This window comes from Lampris incognitus, unplaced genomic scaffold, assembly GCF_029633865.1.
Source record: "Lampris incognitus isolate fLamInc1 unplaced genomic scaffold, fLamInc1.hap2 H_5, whole genome shotgun sequence".
NCBI lineage: Eukaryota > Metazoa > Chordata > Actinopteri > Lampriformes > Lampridae > Lampris > Lampris incognitus.
The window spans coordinates 176,864-191,340 of NW_026611080.1; the positions used below are offsets into that span (position 1 = coordinate 176,864).

The 14,477-nt window shown below is 44.8% G+C and overlaps 1 protein-coding gene across 1 annotated transcript in view; it reads left to right on the plus strand.

The window, feature by feature from the left end:
* Nucleotides 1-813: 813 nt before the first annotated feature.
* The window catches only part of arhgef3l (Rho guanine nucleotide exchange factor (GEF) 3, like), a 21,908-nt gene continuing 8,244 nt past the window's right edge, over nt 814-14,477 (plus strand). The window contains exons 1-8 of the mRNA XM_056301728.1: nt 814-932; nt 1,333-1,381; nt 1,495-1,545; nt 2,617-2,670; nt 3,538-3,645; nt 6,361-6,519; nt 10,410-10,472; nt 12,636-12,743. Coding sequence (XP_056157703.1) covers nt 895-932; nt 1,333-1,381; nt 1,495-1,545; nt 2,617-2,670; nt 3,538-3,645; nt 6,361-6,519; nt 10,410-10,472; nt 12,636-12,743 — 630 coding nt within the window. The 5' untranslated portion in view covers nt 814-894. The remainder of the gene's footprint in view (nt 933-1,332; nt 1,382-1,494; nt 1,546-2,616; nt 2,671-3,537; nt 3,646-6,360; nt 6,520-10,409; nt 10,473-12,635; nt 12,744-14,477) is intronic.

The following is a 14,477-nucleotide window of genomic DNA, read 5'->3' on the forward strand; positions in this document are numbered from 1 at the left end:
GGTCGGTTGGGGGGCCTATTCAGGGGGAGGGAGAACAGGGGGGGGGTAGCGTGGTCTTCCCCCGTGCTACGTCCCCCTGGTGAAACTCCTCACTGTCAGGTGAAAAGAAGCGGCTGGTGACTCTACGTGTATTGGAGGAGGCGTGTGGTAGTCTGCAGCCCTCCCGGGATGGGCGGAGTAGCGAACGGGACGGCTCGGAAGAGGGGGGGGGGTAATTGGCTGGATACAACTGTGGGGGAAAAATGGTTAATTTATATCCTGTCCACAATACAATGTAGCAAACCTCCCACACCGAACCGCGTAAGAATCTGATGGGTAGTGGTGGTTATTTCCAAGCCTGACCTGCAGCTTTCATCAGAAGTTTCAGAATGAAGCATATCTGCTAAGCGCAGCCCTCTGAGTAGGCGCTCAAACTTGCGCTTTACAATTAACAATCCGATCCCCTTCACTCCTGGTGATTGGCTGCAGTTCACAATCGTGGGCAAAAGTTTTTGTCTTCCGCTTCCCGTTTTGTCACGTATACGGCGTGCCCGGCATGTCGCCTTCGGCTCGCGAGTTACAATCTCATCTGTCACTTTGAAGGGCGGTTGGAGTGACGGACCGGTTTTTCTGCCGTCCTACCAGATGAAGTGGCTGATGGGTGAAGATGTGCAATCTGAGAGGATGTGGTCGTGTGAGAGAGAGAGAGAGAGAGAGAGAGCACAAGAGGAAGAGAGGAGAGGAAGGAGTGTTGCTGAGCTCTCCGCTTCGTAGACTTAAAAGAAGAGGAGAAGAGCATATTGGATTTTCTTCTTTTTGTTTTTTTTGTGGGTGATTTTTGAATCCTTCTCATTTTTTGGGGGGAATAAAAACTTCTTTCTTGAAATGATGTGCTGATGACCAAGAAAGCGGAAGATGGAGAGAGAGGAGACTGCTGACATACTGACTTCCTGGTAAGAGCTGTCTTGTCCGTTCCTTGGCAAGTTGACCTGTCGTCATCCATCCTTGATCAAATGACCTTTTTGTTGGTTGGAGGATGTCAATCACATTGGGTTTGTTAACGTTCAACAAAGGAATTGATGGGATAATACTCAAGGCACGGGCGTACACGGTCTTGTCTGGTTTTGAGACTCGCATGTAGTCTGTAGTCTCCAAGTAGGTTTCTGTCATAAACCTGCCAACTACTAAATAGCTTTAATATCCAACCATCGGGCGGTTTAACAAGCGTATGCAACATAGCCATATCCTGTTATGTAGGTCAGTGGTGGGATGTCATGGAAGAGATGTGCATGAGATGTAGTGATTTAAGATGTTTAACCCTTTCATTCGTTCATTCATTTATTTATTTATTAGGTCTGCGGCGCCAATAGACGTCCATCCCAGCCCGTGGGACCATGGCGCGGTAGGTCTTCTCCCATCCATGTTCTCTCTTGGTTAAACCGACGCAGACTCTGTGCCCCTTTTCAGCAAAAATAACTGCAGGAAAACTGACGTCTGAAACTGTTTTCTCTACAGAAGAAGAGAAAGCAGGAGCCAGGATTCAACTCCGTAATCCGAATCACGGAGGTGAGAGATCTCCGACACGCATCCATCCCTCTCTCTTTTGTCTCTCGTCTCTCTCAACACCTCTCCATCTCCATCACCATCTCTCTCTCTCTCTCTCTCTCTCTCTCTCTCGGTATGTACCGGAAGTTTGTCAGCCTTTACCTTTTGTGACCGCAGAGCTGCGAAATGTCTGTGGCAATGTTATGTGCAAGCGTGCGTGCTTATGGCGGCTTTCTGCTCTCGTTTCAGAACGGCAAGCTGGTAAACGCCAGTTAACAGTCGACCGCTGTGTGAGCTCTCTTAACACGCAGCACACCGTGCACAACACAGTCTCCTTCATTTGCGATGACGACCCCAACCGTGCAGTCGAGCAGAACACAGATAGGTCGTTCGAGGATGCGCCACATATCTATTACAAGACCCAGTGTGTGCACGAGAACACGGAACAAACGACCGCGCTCTGGTCGGCCCTGCAGACGTCTTGCAACTTTTACTACACGGGCAGAGTTTTGTGTTTCTTCCTCTTCTGAAGGTTCATACAGGAAACGAGCGTGCTGCACCCTGCAGCACCTCTCTGCACCCCGCACCCTCCCGTCCCCTCGCCTCTTCTCCCACGTACTCTTCTCTCTCTCTTCATTTCTCACTTTTTCAAGACTCGCTGTGTTACAGCCCAAATGAAACTCGCACCTCGTAGCGTGGCTCACCAGACCGACTTCATAACATTCAAAGCCTGCTTGTTTCTGCAGACCTTTTTTTTTTTTTTTTAAAGGCCCTCCCTGTTGTGAAGAATTACGCCTCCCCCCCCACCCCCACCCCTTCACATGTCGCAACTTTTACATGGCTCGTTTCAGCATTCAGGACATTAAACAGCGGACGAGCTTTCCGTTCCACTTGGCGGCTTCATCCCCGTGTAAACTCACAATCGCACCGCGACTTCACTTCGCCACTTGTCGTTTGCTTCCTTATCATGTCTCCAGGCCTGATGTCTACAAACGCACAAGCTCAGACGTGTGTTGGAGAACGTTTGCCTAAAGCGGCCCGTACGTTGACCTGTGGCCAGTCCAGTTTAATGATCAGTTGTGGTTTATTCAGGATGAAGAGGACGACGAAGATGAGATGAACTCGGAGCAGATGAAGGACTCGGAGGTGACGTATTCATCTCTCCTACATGTTCGGTGTGCTCGGTCGCCAGTCTTGAAGAGTCTTTTGAGTTGTGATGAACTTTAGTTGGATGCTAACCACCTGCGCCGGCCACGCTGGCGGACCGGCCGTCTTATTCTGCACGGCAGACGTGGGGACTTTGTGATGTGTAAATCTGATCACGTCAGACTCGACTTGCAAGAAGAATGAAGGAGACGGGACTTGGACTAGAACAGCTGTGACTGCTGACCTACTTGAGACTTGTCGCTAAATGACTTGAACGACTCGTCCTCATCCCACTTTCGCACAACAGAAATAAAGTGAAAAGGTGCCAAACGACAAAATTAAAGTAACAGTAAAGTAAAAGTAAGTAATAAAAGTAATCTGAAAAAGTAATAAAAAGTAAAAAAAATGTAAAAAGAAAATAGTAGTAGAGATTATTTTTTTCTATTTCCTATCTGATTTCAGAACAGAGAATGTGCTTGGGGAGTTGTAGACATGCAGCCCAAAAAACAAAAAAATCATCTCATATTTTCAGTGGATGTCCGTGTTAATTTGAAATGAAAACACAAAATACTTCTTGATTAGCTGTTGAATGTTTTCACGCTCACGAGGCAAAACACACTTCTTTTTGTTTAGGGAAGTGGAATCGATTTAAAAACGCATGAAAACCCTGTTGACTTGACTCGAGCCTGATCAAACTTGACTCGAGCATTAACGTACTTTTCTTCCGACTTGGACTTGGGTGACTTGAGACAGACTTGTTACTTGTAAACCAATGACTTGGTCCAACTGCCGCCACACAGATATCCAGAGTGTAGAGGAGGGCTGTGGTGGTTTACTGTTGCTGTTTATTGTGTTATTTCGCTTTAGGAGCCCAGCAATAAAAGGGTTAAACCTGTGGTGAAGTCCAACAGCCTGACAGGCATCATAACCCCGGTGAAGACCCCGGCCCTGAAACGCTTTGGACAGTCTATTTCGGTAACGCACACATACAATAAATGCATGAATCCTGTATTGTTATACACAGTTTACATCTTCTCACCTATATATGTGTATGTGTGTGTGTTTGTGTATATGTATGTATGTATATATATATATATATATATATATATATATATATATATATATATATATATATATATAATCCAGTGAGTCAAGTAAATTCTTTGAGACAGTACAAGCCTGTTTCTTGCCATAAGCAATCATCAGCTGTCAAAAACAATTCTCTTCCAGTAACTCCAGATCAATATGGAAAAATCTTAAGGAAATGACAGATTACAAAAAACGCCCCTGTCCCCCTCCAGATAATGACTATAACCTCCCAGATAAATAAGTTTTATGCAAGGTTTGAAAAACCTATTCCACCAGCCACCCCCCCCACTCCCACTCCAATGCCACCCTTCTGCATCCAGGAGGGTGAGATGAGAGCTACGTTCAAGAAGCTGAACATGAAGAAAGCAGCAGGGCCAGATGGCATCAGTCCTGCTTTGTTGAGCCACTGTGCAGCACAGTTGGCCCCAATATTTTCCACCATATTTAACACCTCTCTAAGCCAATGTACAGTCCCACAGTGCTTCAAACTCTCTACCATTACATTACAGTCATTTAGCCGACGCTTTTATCCAAAGCGACTTACAATAAGTGCATTTAACGTCGGAAATCAGGAGAACTACTAGTCACCAGAGGTCGTAAGTGCATCTTCTCTCTAAACAAGCATCTAAGAGCAAATCCAGTCTAAAGTAAAAGCGCGAGAAAGAGATTTTTTTTTCGTTAAATGAGTGAATACAATAAGTGCTAAGAGCAAATAACAGGGTAGTGGTTCTTAAAGAGGTGAGTTTTCAACCTGTGCTGAAAGATGGGCGGCGACTCCGCTGTCCTGACATCAGTGGGGAGTTCATTCCACCACTGGGGGGCCAGGACAGAACAGAGCCGTGACGGGGTCGATCAGCAGCAGGGGCCTCTGAGAGACGGGGCAACCAGGCGTCCCGAGGCAGCAGAGCGAAGTGGTCGGGCGGGGGTGTAGGGCTTGACCATGGCCTGGAGATAGGAAGGCGCTGTTCCTTTCACTGCCCTGTAGGCTAGCACCAGAGTCTTAAACTGGATGCGAGCAGCTACTGGGAGCCAGTGTAGGGACATGAGAAGGGGAGTTGTGTGGGAGAACTTAGGGCGGTTGAACACCAGACGAGCTGCAGCTTTCTGAACAAGCCAGCAAGGAAGGAGTTGCCATAGTCCAGCCGGGAGATGACCAGAGCCATCATTCCTGTGCCAAAGTCCTCAAAGATCACCTGCCTCAATGACTTCAGACCAGTTGCCCTGACATCTGTGGCCATGAAAGCATTTGAGCGTATCATTTTGTCACACTTGAAGTCCTGCACCTCCCCGGTGATGGACCCATATCAATTTGCCTAACAAGCCAGCCGGTCTGTTGAAGATGCAGTTAGCAAAGCCCTCCGCCGTGCTCTGCACCACCTGGAATCATCAAACACCTACGCACACATCCTGTTCTTAGACTTTAATTCCACCTTCAACTCCATCAACCCACTCAAACGCTTTACCATACCCTTGGATATGAACACTGACCCAGCCACATGCCGCTGGATTCGGAGCTTCCTGTGGAACAGGCCACAGAGGGTGAAGGTTAATAACCTAACCTCGCACCCTCTTACCCTCAGTACAGGTGTTCCTCAGGGCTGTGTTCTCTCCCCCTGGCTCTTCTCACTCTACACCACCCACTTGACATCCACAGACAGTACTGTGAAAATAGCAGACAACACAGCCATTGTAGGCCTCATCTCCAACACCGATGAAACCCAGTACCGCACTGCAGGAGACCAAGCTGTCACTTGGTGCGCAAACAACAACCTTCTGCTTAATACAGCCGAAACCCAAGAACTCATTCCTGACTTCCGATGCATGCCGAATCCCAAAACACCCATACAAATGAGCGGAGACCCCCATCACCGACTCTTAAATTCCTTGGAACATACGTCAGCAGTACCTGAAGTAGAGAATTAACACTGAACACGTCACTGCAAAAGCTGTTCTGTTTTACTCAGCCATTATCGAGTCCATCATAACATCTTCTATTAAAGTATTACAGTGTTACAGTATTACAGTATTACAGTATGGTACGGCGGCACAGACGGTCAAACACGGAAAACACTGCAGCGGATTGTCAACAAGGCATCCAAAATCATAGGCAACCCACTCCCCTCAGTTGAACCTCTACATACTCACCGGACTGTAAAGCGAGCAAAGAAGATCACCTCCGACCCCTCACATCCTGCTCATCCCCTCCTCCGGCTCCTTCCCTCAGGGAGGCGCCACAGGTCACTGTCCACTAAGACTAAACGCTTCACAAACAGTTTTTCCCCCCCTAGCCATCAGGACTCTGAATTCCTCCCTATAGTCCCCTCCTCACACACCACTGGCATAAACACCACCCTTCACCTGATTGTTATGCGTGATATGTTTATTTCTGTTATTGTGTAACTGTATTGTTCGTGATAGCATGTGGTGTGTCTGTTGTTGTCCATGTATGTATTGTGCTGCAGAGTTTGTGTACCAAAAAACAAATTCCACCGGCCATGGTCATGGGGCTAATAAAACAATCTAATCTAATTTAATTTAATCTAATCTAATGTGTGTGTGTGTGTATGTGCATGTGTGTGTGTGTGTGTGCGCGCATCACAGCGCTCCATCAGTTTTCGTACCGAGGCGCGACCTTTGCCCCCGGCCCCTCTCCGCTCTCGTCAGAAGGCCTCGTCGTTTCCACGGAGACGCAACAGCCAATGCTGGAGCGACACCGTGGAGAGCCACGACCTCACTGCGAAGGAGATCAGACGTCAAGAGGTACGGGGCTCAGGGGGTCATGATCATTTTCTCTTCAACCCACTGTCTGTGTCGTAGTATTAGGAGCATATTGTATCTGTTATTATTATTGTTATTTTATTATTCTGCCCTAAAAGTATCTGGGTCTCAGAAACCGTAACAGCTAGAGTTCCCAAACGTGGCAGATAGGTTGGAAATTTCACCCACTACTCAGACAAAAATAAATAAATAAATAAATTATACCAATCGGCCAGATGGTAGCGCAATAACAAACTTTACGTTTTGGCCTATAACTTTTGAATTGTAAGTCTCAGAAACAAATTTTTTTTTCCTGGATTCTGTGGGTCCGGACAACTCTACGTAAAGATAGAAGTTATGTCCATTTGAGCTGAGAAATATTTTCCACCTTTCTGAATTTTATCCAGATCTGTTGTTTTTCGCGAGTCCTGCAACTTTTAAGCAGCCGTCACCAGCTGGAAAAAGTTAATTTTTTGGATTTTTGGTATTCCATACGGCTCCATTATACAAGCCATTCACATTTTATCAAAATAGCTAATTTTAAAAAAAAATTGAGATAACTCGCGAATGCTTTGACACATCAACCTGGAATTTGAGACAAATGTTCAGGCGTTTAAGTGCATCGCGTTTAACCTCTAGGGGGCGCCACAAATGCGAAAAGTTTATATCTCGTAATCAGCTGCACGGATTCGTACGAAGTTCGGTTTGCAGGATCTTGGGTCATGACTCAGTCGATGCTTAAATTTTCTAACGGTTGATCAAAGTGGGTGTGGCTTATTATAACAAATTGAAATGTCTAGACCTTTCAAATTCCACACCTCAAAAAATGAAAAAAATTCCCCTGTCCGTCCTACAGGGCGGAAATGTTTCAGCACATCCAACAGTGTGTGACAAAAGTTTGCCTCACTGCAACCTGACAAGTCACAAGTCTGTCCCTCTATATTTTCCAAAATATTTTCCAAAATTAACATCTGTATCTCCACAAGTCTTCATTCAAACGCTTCCAACATTGACACAGAGATTGTGCAGATGCTAAACATCACGTTTCAAATGGCGTCCAGGTATAGCAAACAACGAGTCTGCGGTGACAGTCAGTGTCTTACTGTAACTAGTACTGTACGCACATTTTTATTTCGCCAAATGCTTGCTCAAACTTCACCAAAGTATTTGACAATACACCCAAAACCAGCAGAATGGAGTGAGTTTTTTTTTTTTGTGGGCTGTAGAATTGCCATACATACCACAGTTACTGAGAAAGTGAGCACACTTTCTATTACAGCTCAATAGACCTGTGACATTGTAACCCTTGACACTCCAAATTTCCCTAAGCTGCCTTAGAAGGAATAGTGTTTGGTGAGCTTTCTTCTGGATGGTGGTGAAGTTGTCTTCTCATTTCATGGAGGAGAAGATTGGTGTCCCAAGGAATTGGAATTGATCCACTTTCTCTACCACCTGGTTGTTAATGGCCAGCGGTTGTAGTGCTCCCCGATTTTTACGGACGTCAGCCAACCACAAGTTTTTCAGTTTTGTTGATGTTCAGTTCCAGATTGTTATTGCTACACCAGTCACCAAGACAGGAGACCTCCTTTCTATAAGCTGCCTCATCATTACAGGAAATCAGTCCCACCAGTGTTGTATCATCAGCAAACTTAGTCGTTTTTACAGGGCTGGAGTGGGAAATACAGTGATTGGTGTATAATGAGTAGAGCAAAGGTGCGAGAACACACCCCTGAGGGGCACCTGTGCTAATGGTTAATGAGTTGTAAAATCTGTTGTTGAATTTGACAACCTGTGTTCTGCCCAGTAAGAAGTCCAAGACCCAGAGACATAGAGACTGATGGAAACCAAGCTTCAAAAGGTTATTAAATAGCCTTGTGGGTATTATTGTATGAAAAGCTGAGCTACAGTCAATGAAAAGTACCCGAGCATAGGTGGCAGGCGCCTCTCGATGTTGAAAGATGGAGTGGAGGCGGAGAGATACAGCATCATCCACTGACCTATTGGCCCTGTACGCAAACTGATTGGGACCTAGCATAGCACTGGACAGATGTTTACATACAATACTCTCAAAACCTTCCATTACAACTGATGTTAAGGCAACAAGCCCCTGTAGTCAGCTAACAATGGGCTTCTTAGACAGTCAGTTTTGATCAAAATAGCTAATTTCCAAAATTTGCAATAACTCATGAAGGCGTTGAGGAATCAACCTGAAATTGGAAACACGTGTTCAGGAGTTTCGCTAACCTCAGGTATTAAAGTGCATTGGACTAAGCGGTTTGGCCCCGCCACTTGCGGCTATATTTTTGTTTGTTCCCTTCCTTATCATCGCCTACTTTTATCAGTGCACTGTCTTTAACCAAAGCAAAGGCAAGTTTATTTATTATCTGTGAAGCACATTTTATACTCAAACCCAACTCAGAGTGCTTTGCATGAGGCATACAAAGATTAAATTTGAAAAAAACAACAGGATAAAAACTAATTTTAACAAGAAACTGAAGAATAAAAAGATGGAGGAACAACTAATGAGTGCATTGTATTGTAATGTGCAGAATGTGTTGTGTGAATACAGTTTTATTGATCAATATTTCCGGGTTCAGAGGTCAAACTTTCAAGTCGGCATGGGTTTTGTGTGACGGTGTTTGGACAGGGGTTTGGATGGAGGCAGGGTACAGGAGTTATCGCTGGTCTTTGGGTGTACACTGAATGTTTTGTGTTGGGTAAATGAGGGTAAATCCTGTGATGGGATCTGGCCTCAGACCACATTTGTTTTTTGTTTTTGTTTTTGTCGTCCCAGCCTGGTTTTATGGGTCAGCTCTGATGGTGTAGTGTCATTACTGTGTGGGTGGGGTGCCCGCCTCGCGAATTTGTTCATTTGTTTGATGGCGCTTATGAAAGAGGATGTGAGCTGGCACGCAAGGCCTGACTTCCTTCCTTAAACACTCAGCTGTGAAATGTCACGCCGCATCAGTGTGTCTGTGCACGTATGTTACGCGGCAGCACACACACATGCATGCATCTCCGTGTGTTTGTTCTGAGTGCGAGCGAGCATCGGGCATGCGAATAAACCTCACATCAGCCCGGCGTGCCCCCCCCCCCCCCCCGTTACTCTGTGAGTCGGTCGCTTCAGATTACTGTTGGCAACTATGAGGGGAAAAAAATCAAATTTTTCAACTTTTTCAACCCCAATCGAACGATTGGGCAGATGGCTTCCTGTGTGAAGAAGACGCCATCTTGGAACTCAAAATCAGCAAAACCGGTGGTGGAAATATTGTATTTAAACTTTTTTTTTTTTAGCCTGGCTAAACATTTTACCCCCGCCGACAGGATTACAGAGACCTTGGGCATCATGAGCATACCTTCCACCATGCTGTACCTAGCCCAGGCCTATTCAACAGGTGGCCCGTGGACCGAAAACGGCCCGTTACAATGTTTCATATGGGCGGCCAGACTGTTGCCAATTACTGTAATGAATAACAATCAATTTCAAAATTATTGTTGATAATAATCTAGAACCCTGAGTATTCAACGTAGGAAATTTATGGGATATTTATCTTTCCAGATGCATACGAATATAGATTTCTGTTTGGATTGTGAGACTGCAGCTTAATGACAACTTCGTTTCCCACTTCTGGTGTTTGGTTCGCTTGACCTGGGCTTCACTTCTCTCCTGTAATTTAAGATTTGTTTAGCCAAATCTGCACATAAGCGAGTGACCGTCACGCGGACTATATTTTATTTATTTATTTATTCCTAATAACTGCCCATGGGAGGTTTATGCAACTATATCTGAGACTAGCAGAGGTTTTGCAGGGCTGAGGTCACACATGGGGCGGGGGAAGTGACGTGAACTTGACCACCATGCTGAACTGGATTTATTCTGTTCTTCTCTGCAGGTGATCTATGAGCTGACTCAGGGAGAGAGACAACTGATTGACGACCTCAGTCTGGTTAAGAAGGTAAGATCATTACACTCAATGCTGCGTTCAAGACAACTCAAACTGGTGAGAAAGTAAAAAAAGATATCCGATTGTCCAAAAAAAATGAACTGAACCTTCATCAGAAACTCTGAATTACAGGTGGGAAAGTCAGGCGTCGTTTCAGAGCTCCGATTTACCCAACCTGAGTGGTTGGCGCGGTCGCCTCACAGCAAGAAGGTCCTGGGTTCGAGCCTCGGGGTAGTCCAACCTTGGGGGTCGTCCCGGGGCGTCCTCTGTGTGGAGTTTGCATGTTCTCGCCGTGTGTGTGTGGGTTTCCTCCGGGGGCTCCGGTTTCCTCCCACAGTCCAAAAACATGTAGGTCAGGTGAATCGGCCGTACTAAATTGTCCCTAGATATGAATGTGTGTGTGTGTGTTGATCCTGTGATGGTCTAGCGGCCTGTCCAGGGTGTCTCCCCGCCTGTCACCACATGACTGCTAGGATAGGCTCCAACATCCCCGCGACCCTGAGAGCAGGATAAGTGGTTTGAATATATATATAGTTATATATAGTTATATATATATATATATACACTACCGTTCAAAAGTTTGGGATCACCCAAACAATTTCGTGTTTTCCATGAAAAGTCACACTTATTCACCACCATATGTTGTGAAATGAATAGAAAATAGAGTCAAGACATTGACAAGGTTAGAAATAATGATTTGTATTTGAAATAAGATTTTTTTTACATCAAACTTTGCTTTCGTTAAAGAATCCTCCATTTGCAGCAATTACAGCATTGCAGACCTTTGGCATTCTAGCTGTTAATTTGTTGAGGTAATCTGGAGAAATTGCACCCCACGCTTCCAGAAGCAGCTCCCACAAGTTGGATTGGTTGGATGGGCACTTCTTTGAGCAGATTGAGTTTCTGGAGCATCACATTTGTGGGGTCAATTAAACGCTCAAAATGGCCAGAAAAAGAGAACTTTCATCTGAAACTCGACAGTCTATTCTTGTTCTTAGAAATGAAGGCTATTCCATGCGAGAAATTGCTAAGAAATTGAAGATTTCCTACACCGGTGTGTACTACTCCCTTCAGAGGACAGCACAAACAGGCTCTAACCAGAGTAGAAAAAGAAGTGGGAGGCCGCGTTGCACAACTGAGCAAGAAGATAAGTACATTAGAGTCTCTAGTTTGAGAAACAGACGCCTCACAGGTCCCCAACTGGCATCTTCATTAAATAGTACCTGTTAGAGCCTGTTTGTGCTGTCCTCTGAAGGGAGTAGTACACACCGGTGTAGGAAATCTTCAATTTCTTAGCAATTTCTCGCATGGAATAGCCTTCATTTCTAAGAACAAGAATAGACTGTCGAGTTTCAGATGAAAGTTCTCTTTTTCTGGCCATTTTGAGCGTTTAATTGACCCCACAAATGTGATGCTCCAGAAACTCAATCTGCTCAAAGAAGTGCCCATCCAACCAATCCAACTTGTGGGAGCTGCTTCTGGAAGCGTGGGGTGCAATTTCTCCAGATTACCTCAACAAATTAACAGCTAGAATGCCAAAGGTCTGCAATGCTGTAATTGCTGCAAATGGAGGATTCTTTGACGAAAGCAAAGTTTGATGTAAAAAAAATCTTATTTCAAATACAAATCATTATTTCTAACCTTGTCAATGTCTTGACTCTATTTTCTATTCATTTCACAACATATGGTGGTGAATAAGTGTGACTTTTCATGGAAAACACGAAATTGTTTGGGTGATCCCAAACTTTTGAACGGTAGTGTATATATATAGTTATATATATATAGTTATATATATATAGTTATATATATATAGTTATATATATATATAGTTATATATATAGTTATATATATATAACTATATATATAGTTATATATATATAGTTATATATATATAGGTATATATATATAACTATATATATATATATAAATATATATATGTATAGTTATATAGTTATATATAGTTATGTATATATATATAACTATATATATAACTATAACTATATATAACTATATATAACTATATATATATATATATATATATATATAGTTTGTCTTATCTGGGGTGAAGTCAGTGTGTTTTGTCAATGTTTTCTCCTCACGTCTTAGGGAGACCTGCACCTCTTCCTCATCTCACTCCTCCTTCGTCTTTGTCTGTGGGTCTGTTTGTATTGGCAGGTGTATTATGAGCCCATGCTGAAGCTGGATATCATGACGGAGAGTGAACTTGGGCAGATCTTCGGGACTTTGGACTCTCTCATACCGCTCCATGAAGGTGCGACTATAGTCAGGTTCATATTGTATTGGTATTGACCCCACAATCCCCATACTTCCTGTACAAAAATCAGTGCAGGTAGAGCTGCTCAGTATGTGGCTATAACGTGGCTACATGGTGATGTGAGACTCGGTGTGTTGTGGGGTTGTGGTTGTGGTAATCTAGTGATATGATTTAAATGTTGTCATTCTTAAAGGCTGCGTCGCAGTAATTTAGTGAAATGAGCAGTGAATGTCTCTACCTGCTTGGTCATCATATCCACATTACTGTTGATCCTTTATCAACATTTGCTGATGTGTAGATATCTTATGAAAGCACCAATAGTCATCCGCTAAATGCCATCATGTCATCCATATGGAGCTATGCAGTCAGAAATATGCTGATGTTTGATTTTATCAGTATCACTCAGATATAAAGGCATATTCCAACATGTAGTTTGTCGCCTTGTCTTCCTTCGCCACAATAAAGAATAAAACCATTCAAGGTCAATGAACTGAGACAGTAATACCAGCAGACTTCACCATTATGCTCAAAATGACATGACATGACATGACATGAAAGTAACGGCACATGTCGGCATTATGGCCGGATGACACTGACAAAATCAAATATCAACATATTTCTGACTGGATACCTCCATATGGATGACATGATGATATTTAGTGGATGACTGTTGGTGCTTTCATGAGATATCTACACATCAGGAAATGTTGATAAAGGATCATCAGTAATGTGGATATGATGACCAAGCGGGTAGAGGCATTCACTGTTCATGTCACTGAAACAGTGGGACAAGTTCAGAAAACCGTCTCACTTTACTGTAACGCAGCCTTTAAGACCAGGAAATGACAACATTCCAGTTATAAGTCACCATATTACCACAACCACAGCCCCACAACGCGTCTAGTCTCACATCACCATATATCCGTGATGGCCTGGCGGCCTGTCCAGGGTGTCTCCCCGCCTGCCGCCCAGCGACGGCTCCAGCATCCCCCGCCACCCTGAGCGCAGGATAAGCGGTTAAGATAATGGAGGGATGGATGTCCACATACTGAGCAGATCTAGTCGGGACATCAAACACGAGTTGGAAAAAACAGTCTCAGTGTCCAGGCACAGCTGTGAGATTTATTTATTTACTTATTTACTTAGCGCGCCCCCCCCCCTTTTCCTCCCTAATTGCATCCGGCCAATTACCCCACTCTTCCGAGTCGTCCCGGTCGCTGCTCCACCCCACCTCTGCCGATCCGGGGAGGGCTGCAGACTACCACATGCCTCCTCCTATACATGTGGAGTCGCCAGCCGCTTCTTCTCACCTGACAGTGAGGAGTTTCACCAGGGGGACGTAGGATCACGCTGTTCCTCCCAGTACCCCCTTCCCCCCCGGACAGGCGCCCCGACCGACCAGAGGAGGCGCTAGTGCAGCGACCAGGACACATACCCACAGACACGGTCCAATTGTGTCTGTAGGGACGCCCGACCAAGCCGGAGGCAACACGGGGATTCGAACCGGCGATGCCCCATGTTGGTAGGCGACGGAACAGACCGCTACGCCACCCGGACCTCACACAGCTGTGAGATTTGAATGAAAAATACATTTGGTGGATGTGTTTTTGTTTTTTTTAATTGCCCCCCCCCCCCCCCCCCGTCAGTAGAAGGATTTTAGATGTAAAACTCTCAGCTGCTCCTGGACTTGATGCTTGCACTTGTCTGAGGAGTAGTCTTCATTTTCCTTTATGCTTGCCATT